Genomic DNA, 10,187 nt, shown 5'->3' with positions numbered 1-10,187 from the left:
TCTGCTCAAGCGACAGATAGTTTTTGATTCATGTGTGTGCAGACCGGACATCAGAGCTTAAGAAAAATTACCTACTCAGCATAATTCAGACTTTTCTACATGTATTTGATCCTCTCTCTCCACCATGTAAAATGCAGTGTTGTTTCTTGAGTGCCTTTGGAATTTTTTATCATCTTTCCAAACAAAAGACGTGATCATCATGGGTGAGAGGGAAGGAATAATAGAAGAAAATCTACTCAGACTAGATGATAATGAAGATTGTATCTCCACAGGCTAATAGGATTTCAGCTAAGAATCTGAATAGAAGGCAATCGAAATCATGTTCAAAAGTTGAGCTTTTCCATTGATTTCTAGCAAGGTGTAAGAAACCTGTTTGTGTAAAATAGGATGTAAATGCTGTTGGTTCTGATATTTTGTTACTGCTTTCTTCAAGGACCCTCTTACTACTAAAAATGTTTGAGCCTGCATCAAAGTGCACCAATAAAATGTAGTTCTTAAACATATCTTTCTTTCCATCATTTCCCTTTCCAGAACTGTAATAAGAAATACTAATTGAATTAGTTTCTGTAGAGAACACTAATGCAAGATAAGTGGTGGCTGTATTTACTAGTTTATGAGGTTAATATTTCATCAGCACTGGTTCAAATGGTGTCTTATGACAGTAGGGTAGTTGGGGGCAATCCTTATTGAAGCCTGTGATAAATATGAATTTTAAGGAATTATTTTTCCCATTACCTAGAGGGAAACAGAAGTGAAATAGTTTACAAAGCATGATATAGCAGATCGATGTCAGGACAAGGATAAAATCAGACACCTAGTTTAATGACCTGCGCAGTAGATTGTACTGCCCCAAGGTTAAACACCTGCAGTAGGACTTTCATAAACACCACTGCAATTTAAGAGCACAAATTTCATAGACCTTGTGCTCCCCTATAATTTAAATGCTCAAAAAAAGAACCATCTAAGCTTTTTATCACCTAATTTTCTCCCCAATTATAATGTGAGGCTGGCAGTGTTTCTTTTCTCCTATTGTTTCTTTTCCTGTTTTTGTTCCAATTAAATTGTAAAAAGTGGACTGTTTATGTATTTGTATAATACCTTGCACAAAGGGGTCTCATCTGGATTGTAATACTATACAATAGATCTGATTCTGTGAAAGTGACAAACCCAACCAATTTCTAAATGGCATACACTTGGATATGTCTAACTTTGTATAAACTCATTAAAAAAGACTTCTAAAGAGACCAGTCCAAAATATTATTACCAGAGACAAGAAAGTATGTGTATTTTTCGTGTATTAAAGTACCTGGAGGTTTTGCTAAGAAGTCAATCAGAGTTTTAAGACTACCTTCAGAAAAATCAAGCCTCAAATGAGTAGACAAGGAATTACTGTTCTGCCATTGAGGAGTGCAGCTTTGATAGTTGGAGAATGTAGTTATAAATGAAATTATATTTAAAACATGCTCAGAAAACTGTTGGGAGCAAAAGGCTAATGAACTATTAATAGTTACTGTAAAAAGAGGTTAATCAATTATGTGCTGTTATAAGAAACCCATTAGGCCTGTGAAACACATTACCCATCTTTTTTCCAAACCTTTATATCACTAGTGGATGCACTGACAGTCGTTAGTAACAAGTACTGTTCACACGTGTTTATAAAAGCAGTTAGTTATTTGTTAATATTTTATAAACTTCCATGGAAAATATGACTTATTAATGGTTGTTACTTATCCCTTATCTGGATTGATTTCAGATAAGTTTTGCTTTAAGCTGAGAAGTCCGAGTCCTAGATTCTGTTTGAATTGCTAGGGCTGTAGAATTTGTATTTTGTGACTGCAGTGATAGTTTACAAAGATTAAGGCAAGTCTAGATAACACTGTTATTAAAGACCTCAGTGATACACGCTTAGTGCTGTTGGTTGCTACCAGACGTGGAGCTGTAACACTGAAGTACAAAGATAAGAAACAGGGAAACAAATGATGCTGTAGACAAATGTTTATTGCAGATCAAGCAGGAGAATTTACTTACGTGACGGAGCTGTACTAGTATATTCTGTCAATATTTTGTCTTTTATAAAGCTTGAAATTGTTCATTGACTGGTCTGTCTAGCAGACTTTCCTGTATTACTAATTTTTTTTTTCTTAAAACGTAAATGTGCACTCTTTTCCCCATTCGGATACCTTGTCTTATATATTTCTGTTTTACAAATGAGTTGTGTTGAGCAGCCTCCTATAGTGTATCAGTGGGGACGTACTTACAAATTGGCCAAAATTTCAGTTAGTTTTCAGAGAGGTTTAGAAGGCTGAGGAAGCAGTTTGTATTTTTGAGCTTCATTGGCAGAATTTACTGCAGCTTCTATTGGTGCTGGTTTTGTATGTGTTTAAGTATCTGTAACTTTTTCTGTTTCTATGGAGTACCAACTGATGGGAAGGAAGAAGTCATTCTACAGTTGCCTGTCTTCTCTCTTGAATACTGGGTCTTGCTTATAATTTATATTAAAATAACCCCAAACCCTAAGACAAGTCATCTCCTTTTACTTCTATTAAGATATTGAAATGTACATTGAAGATATTGCAGGGTTTGAATGCTCACACGGGTATTCAGAGCAGCAGTCCTGGAGTCAGTTGTGCCTTCTGCACAGACAGGAGAACCCTCATGGGATGATCAGCTGTGGAGGGTGGCTGCGTACTACAGGATGATCGACAGCATGTGTGAGTTCTAGCTTTCACTGGATAATAAGCACTTAAAATAGTTTTAGTATGTTAACTAACAGGTGCCTCGTTGTTCCTTATAGTGGTCATGCTAATGTTACATTTCTGTCTTGAGACTATCAAAAGAAAATTATCTCATTTAGTATGAAAGTTTGTCTAATAGGAATGGAAGAGATTCATCTGTTGTGTACCTGCTCTCAAATCAGCATGATTTCATATTGAGAGGAATTTGCCTTTTCAGTGTTTCCAAAAGTGTATGTACAATACGTGGCAAAGAAGCAGCACGAATATGCTGAACTAAACTGTGAGTTACTGATAGCGTCCCTGATACTGAAGCAAATTCTGGCCAGGTTATGTACTCTGATGGAGTGGATTCTGGTGGGGGAAGCGATGGATGGATCCTGGGGCTCGCTGGGGTGGATACAAGCAGCAATTAGCTGTTATTAATGTAACCTCCCCAGGCAGAGGGCCCGCAAACAGGCTAAAAGACAAACGTATTCTAACAGTGGGTGGTCGCTGGGTGCCTGGAGCTGTGGAACCGATATGTCCGATGAGCCACAGGCGTGTCTCAGGTTTCACCCTCCGGGCAAATGGATGACTGTGTGAGCCTGGATCTTAACGATACCGGCTGCTCCCTCCAGCCGAGCGGCGGAGCGTTCACCTAGCAGCAAACGGGAACTGGCTGCCGCTTCTTCCTCTCCAGACTGGCGATCCTTTGCAGCCAGCTACAGAAATAGCAGCCAGGCCGCCGTCCCCGCCCTCCCGCCCCGGCTTGCAGCAGCAGCGGAGCCCCACGCCCCGCGTGTGTGTGTGCGGAGCAGGTGGGCCCCGCGGTAACCCCGCCCCGCGCGGGTCCCCGTCGGCCATACGGTGATGGCAGCAACCTCCGTGCCAGAGCAGGCTCTTTATTGGAGGAGGGGGCTGTCAATCGGCGGCCGTGCAAGCCCCGCTCTCCGGCGAGCTGCTCCCGAGGTCTGAGTCCGGAGCCGTGGCCGGTTGCAATGGGAAGCGGCGTCGGAGGGAACAAAGTTTGCAACACTTGGGCACTTGGCCGCTCGCGTCCGTGATGCCCGTGGCGGGAGCCGGTGCCTGAGAGCAGCCGGCAGCCGGGCGGCTGGCACGCCTTCGGGTCTGCTGGCGGCACTGCTATCGCAAACTTTCAGCTATTTTAATGTACTAAAATCCAGGATTCTAATTATCAGCCCTCCCCACCCCCACCTCTCCTTCTAGGTAGGCGACAAATATTTTTATTCTGTGGATTAGAGAACTTCTTTTTGCATGGAAATTTACTGACTTCTGAGTGGTCTCCGTTTCGGGGAAAGGGGGGAAAGGATTTATTTTCATCGCAGTTTATTTTTGTTTTCTGGATCACAGGATTTTTGGAGCTATATGGAGGGATCTCAGGATGGTGTGCACCAGGAAAACCAAAACTTTAGTGTCCACTTGCGTGATTTTGAGTGGAATGACTAACATCGTCTGCCTGCTGTACGTGGGCTGGGTCACCAACTACATTGCCAGTGTTTATGTGAAAGTGCAGGAGCCGATCTCAGAAAAAAAGTTAGAGGAAGACAAAGGGGACACTTTAAGGATTATAGAAAGGCTGGACCATTTGGAAAATGTCATCAAGCAGCACATCCAAGGTACCACCTTACCCCCTGCTTGCTTTCCCTCCCCTCCTCTCCCCACCCCGCCGCTTCCCGTGTGCGGTCTCCATCCCCCGGCGCCGCGTCCGCCGTGTGTGCGTGTGACATTTCTGTCGCGATCGGCGACAGCCATTCCTCAGCCCGGAAGAGCCGGGGGCTGCGCGGCGGCTGCGGTGCGTGTGGGAGTCCCCGGCGGTCCCTCCCGCAGCCCGGCGAGAGGCGCGGCGGGGGGGAACCTGCCCCGTTCCCGTCCCTGCTCCCGGGGCGGCGAGCCGGGGCCGCCGGCTGCGGGAAGTCGCCTCCACCCCGCGGAGGGTGGGCCGTGGGCGCCGGGGCGGCCGTGCGCGGGGAGCGGCGGGGCTGGGTGCCGGGCGAGCCGGGCGGCTCGGGGCTCCGGGGCGGCTCGGGGCTCCGGGGCGGCCCGGCCCGAGCAGCCGAGCGCTCGGCAGCGGCGGCAGCCCCGCGGGGCTGGGCTCGGCCTGGTTGGTGCTGTAATAAACCTGACCTCAGCTGCGTGCCTGTCTGTGTCTTGCTAAAGTGGAGAGTCCTCGGGGAGGGCTCGGCGCGAAGGGCAGGGGAGCCTCTTCCCATCTCGCTGTTATCGTCATTGTTTCGTGGTTTTTTTCTTTTCCAAAATGGGTTGCTGCGAGGGGAATTTTTGTTGTCGTCCCTCTGTAAGCCTCACTCGGCTAATCCGTGCTGTGAGTCCGGGTGTCCTCAAGGTTTTCCCTTAGTGCTGCTGTAGTGCTGGGAGCCACTTGGGATTATAACTGGGACAATCTCTCATGTGTGTAATGCCTTTTTAATTTGATCTCCTTTTAACAGGAGCTCTGGGAGAAGGGTTGAAGTGCGCAAGCAGTGGGGGAGAATATGATTATTTCCTGGGAGTTTGGGATTTTACATGACTTTGCTGGGTGATCTTTAGTGTCTTCCTTTATATTTTCATCATCTGCATGGCATTGTACAGTCCCTCCCTCAGTCTGCTAAGTGGGTTGGGTAGTAAGGAGGCTGAGGGTGGGGGTATGTCAGAGCTCTTAGAAAATTTAGAGGGACCATCTTTCTCTGTTTCTGCGTAACTTCTGCTGAATGTGCAAATCCCAGTTCTGGTCGCTGCTAAATCTGAAAGAAGAGAGAAAACCATCTGGTGAAGGACACCTACCACCAGTGCACAAACTCTTGCCTGCTTCCAGGCAGCTGTGGCCAACTGCTCTTCTGGGAACATCAAGAAAGGCAGAGCAGGCAGGATGGGTGACCCCGCATGAATCGGGCTTCCCCTGCTTGTCCATACTTTTAAGTTTGCAGCACTGTTAAAGCCCAGCTACTTTGCTGTGACTTGTATTAATATTTTTAAAGATACGGCACATCACCATTCAGTTTGCATGTGCCTTAATTTCTCAGGTATTCTTGTACTCTTGGGTTAATTAGTAAAATACTAATCTTTTTCTGGAAGATGAGTTATAGCAGCTCCTGCAGGTTTTAAATTCTCTCATGCAGTCGTCAAGTTTGTCTTGATTCCTGAAATGGATTTTGAAAAGGAAATATATTTCTTGTCTGTTTGCCAGTGGAGTGCACTGTGGAAGCATGTATGAAGGCAGGGATTTTTTCAAAAGGCACAGTTAAGAGCTAGGTACATGAAATTAATTGACTTTCCTTATGAGGTTGGAGCACAACTTCTTCAGTTTTGCTGATGTGAAGCTCCAATATTCTTATTTCTTTTCAAGAAAAATAACAATGTCCATATCAGCATGTTCCTTTGGTCAGTGATTCTTCTTAGAGTAATAAAGAAAGGTATACTTAAATCAGGGGACAGTATAGTATGGATTAGAGCATACATTTATTTTGTGACTCTGTGACTGTGCATAAACCAAACCAGAATATATTTTCCTTAAATAACATTTGTATGAAAGTTGAAGAGTCTTCTGAAAATAATTAAGCGAACTGTTTGGTAATAAGTACCAAAATATGTTTTGGGGAAATATGTGAAGTTTACAAAGTTCTCATACCTTATGAAACCACTTACTATTTAAAATAAATAAAATAGAAGTCACAGATCATTATCTCTAAGTGGATTCTCTGTACTTTTATTTGCTAAATTGTAATAACTGGTGTTCCCAAGGAATTTCTGTGGCAGAGATTGGAGAATAAGATCTTATTTTAGTCAGGTTTTGCTCAGCATTGTGAGCTGCTTTGAATTCTGGGTCATGGTGCAAAACTCACTGAAGTTACTAGAAGGAATATCCCAAGCTTGACTGGGTTTGGGATGAGCTTTAAAATATTTGGGTCAGCTTTAAGATATTCTAAGTTTGAGATTCGTTGCCATAAATTGGACAAACCAGCTGCCATGATGGTTCTGGACTAGGTTATAAAGGTTAGCTGTAGTTTGCTATTACGCTTTTCCTGGGACAACTACTTTTATGCTGGAGAGGGGTGCTGGTAGCTCAGATTTCTGCAGTGCTGAATGGGCATGGAATTAGCATGGGTAATAGAATTTGCATTCCATGGGATATCCTGCGAATACCAGAGAGCTCTGACTGCTGCATTTTGCACATGGGGTTACGCTACTATTTCATTTTAATTTGTTTTCTGACTGAATTGTTTAATTAGATGCCATTTGGGAATTCCTTTAGCATATACATTGCAGTCTCGTAGTATTTTATCAAGTGTCCTGGAAATGAGAAGGAATAAGATGTGCCTTAATAAAAACCACTTTTTAAATACATATTTTTAAAAATTTCATGGCAAGAAAAGTATCAGACTGAAAAGAAATTTTCAAATAAGAGAAGTTCAGAGAGAATGAAAGTATGCATGCCTCATGTTTGGAAAGAACAGTATGGAAAGGGAAATACTGGTATTGGCCAAGAATGGAAAAGTTTGAATGTGCAAGTATGTACCTGCCACATTGCACATCTTACACCACTGTGTATCCACACATCTGCAAATGTTGAAGGATAATAGTTTCTCTGCACACGTTTTCTGGGTGCTGGAAATGGAATAAGAGCACATGGCACTGCTCTGCTTCTTTCTTTCCTCATTATGTGTTATTAATAATGTATGTTGTGTAGCCTATGGGTGTGCTGTGCAGGGGTCATGCACCTGTATTCTGACATCTGTGGTTGGCAGTTTGGGGCAGGATTGGCAGCACTGAAGTCTAGTTGGGCAGTAGGGACCACAGAAATACATATTTTGTGGAGTAGAAGCACGATGCTGGAATTTAAGCTCAAGCCTGGGAATCACGAATTCTTGGCGTGTGGCTTGCCACGGTTTAACAAGATGCTTTGGGTCAAATCACTGTTTTTACAATGGTGATGGCCTGCATGCTTTTCTGTGGCCATGTGTTGTGGTGATTGTGGTGGTAATTACATTTGAATGCCACCCAGCTAGTACTAGAGAGATTCTCCTTCTCCTGCAGTCTGTAGTAGGAGGCATGTGTTCTATGCTAGCAGGCAACTCACTGAGAGAAACTTTTAGTTTCCACATCCTTTTGCATTTGCAAACAAGGTGATGTATTTCTTGAGGTGAATTGTGTGTGGCTTTATGTGTGTGCAAAAAAATAAGGAACATACCTGATGGATAGCTCTATGCAAAATGCAGTCCTTTTTTCTGTCGAACAAAGGTGTGTGGCACGTGTATAGTCTAGTGCTATTGAGCTTTATTGCCAGAAGGTATACTTTAAAAGGCTAAGGTTAATGAATATTGTGCTAAATGAAATATCTGTGGTTCCAGCCTAGGATTTGAAATCAGTTATCATCAATTTTATTTGAAAACAGTATGTTCCATTGTGTTCACAAGAAACATACTGGTTCAAAAAACTGCAAACGCTCTCATTAAAATCAATACAAGAGTGCTTCAGACAGATCACAACACATCGTTCATCTTCATAATGCCTCATGGATTGGCTCTGTCACTGGAGAACTGCTCTAAGTTGTATGTGCAGTTGGAAGGACATGTGAGCAGGCAGGCTGCTCTTCATCAGATACTTAGTTTGTAACAACGATAAGGAAAAACGCTAGCAATAAGGGAAAAATTTATTTTTTTTCTGCAGCCTAGTTTTAGGCTGTCATAGGTCATGAGTTGAACCTTTTTATTGAAAAGCTGTGCTATGGTTAAGCTGACATCACTTAAAACACCTCATGCATGCCGTCATCTTATTCCTGTTCATCTTATTATGCAATGCCATTTTATATGTTTCAGCCTTCCCAGCTTTAATAAGATGATGTTTGCATTTCCTCGTTGTTTTTAAAGACTATGGACTATGAAGTCTATCAAATGAACTTGCTTCCTCGCCCTCCCCTGGGACCTAAACAGAATTAATAAATTACGTGCAGTTAATACATAGAGTAGATCTATGTTAAAGTTGTAAGCACACTGTTCATTTCCGGACCAGGTGATTTCTTAGTTAAGATTAATGGGTGATTACTAAGACATCTGTGTTGTAGTGGGACTTTGGTCCCTCATCTTCAGAAGCTGCTACATCTGTTGTCATAAATGGAATGTCAAGCGCTGTGTGGACTTATTTGGGAAAGTTTGTAAGAGAGGAGGCGTGTGTGTTCTCTCTCAACCTGCTGCTTAGAATGATTTTCTCTGTGGACTTACTTCAGATAATGTTAGCTATCCCATAGCTGGATATCTAATGACCCTCAGGGGTCAGATGGGGGTTGGGGAGATGTCCAGTCAGTGATTTGTTCCCTGTGTGTTGGATGGGTGTTAGGGTGGCATGATTTTCTTTCAGAAATTGCGTATTTTGAGTTTAGGAACTAGGTCGACCCAGATTCTTAACTGTAGCCATCTAAAGGTTTGGATAACTAAATTCCATGTTTGATATCTCCCCTTGATTTATTTCTTGATCTCCAGCGTGAGGAAGAATGCAGGATATAAAGCTCTGGTTTGTGACAGCTGTCCTTTGCAGCCTGGCTGCCCAGCCGCATTCCATAAAGCCGGGCTCACTAGGATGCGTATGGCCACTCCACTGTGTCTCTTACTCTTGTGGTACTTTCCTTTGGGGAACCATTAATTGTCATATCCCCCCAGCTTATTTCCATCAAGCTCAAAAGCAATTAAGCATTTTTCTCACTCACTGCAGTGTATTTGTTCTGTTGAGAAACAAATCAGCAGTAGACAGTAGCCCTGGAAACACAGCTCTTGCTCCACTACCAAGGGCTCTACATTCAGTCTCTGTACAAGCAAAGAGACCTACTGTCCCAGTGTAACTAATTGCAAAAGAAGGAACTCCTTGGATATGTCAGATATGCAGGATTAATCCCATTATTTTTTCTCTTTAGGCTGTGACTTCTCAAGTTGTTCTAGATTGCTGCATGTCAGTGCAGATTAATTTGAATTTAACTTTCATGTTCTTCCACGCTTAGGAACGGGTGCACTAAAGACACTCCTTTCAGCTAGAAGACTCTGACTCTTAAATTGCTGTTTCAATTGCTTGTTTAAATTTCAAGCATTGCTGGAGGTGCAGGTATTTCAAGGACCATCTACTGAAGACTTAATGATATTGGTTATGTTGACTACAACTTGATAGTTTATTATTACTGTTATTAAAGTTAACTTTTTTGTCCTTTTAATATCTTTAGTTCTCTTCTGATTATGTTCTTTCTTGGCGGTTCTTCCGCTGAGGATTTTTTTTGCCACAGTTAGGACCTAGTGGCCAAAACTAAGAAGTGGTAGTCTGGCCTTATGAACGTAACTGTATTTTATTACTGGAGTTTGAAAGATTCCTTTCATGATTAATGCTTTTGTTTGTTTGTTTGATTGGTTGGTTTTTGTTTTTCAGAATGAGCTCTTTTTGTTTTCATTCCTTGATTGTCAGCTAGATTGCTCTACTAAT

General features: G+C 42.8%; 1 protein-coding gene across 3 annotated transcripts in view; it reads left to right on the top strand.

The window, feature by feature from the left end:
• The first annotated feature begins 3,641 nt into the window (after positions 1–3,641).
• The window catches only part of GALNT18 (polypeptide N-acetylgalactosaminyltransferase 18), a 238,437-nt gene continuing 231,891 nt past the window's right edge, over positions 3,642–10,187 (top strand). For all 3 annotated transcript variants that reach the window (XR_010606267.1, XM_065635516.1, XM_065635515.1), the window contains exons 1-2: positions 3,642–3,941; positions 4,086–4,351. Coding sequence is in view for 2 of the 3 variants with exons in the window: in XM_065635516.1 (XP_065491588.1) it covers positions 4,117–4,351 (235 nt within the window). In the remaining variant the exon portion in view is untranslated. The remainder of the gene's footprint in view (positions 3,942–4,085; positions 4,352–10,187) is intronic.

This window comes from Caloenas nicobarica, chromosome 5 (genome assembly GCF_036013445.1).
Source record: "Caloenas nicobarica isolate bCalNic1 chromosome 5, bCalNic1.hap1, whole genome shotgun sequence".
Classification (NCBI taxonomy): Eukaryota; Metazoa; Chordata; class Aves; order Columbiformes; family Columbidae; genus Caloenas; species Caloenas nicobarica.
This window is presented reverse-complemented; position numbering and strand designations above follow the sequence as displayed.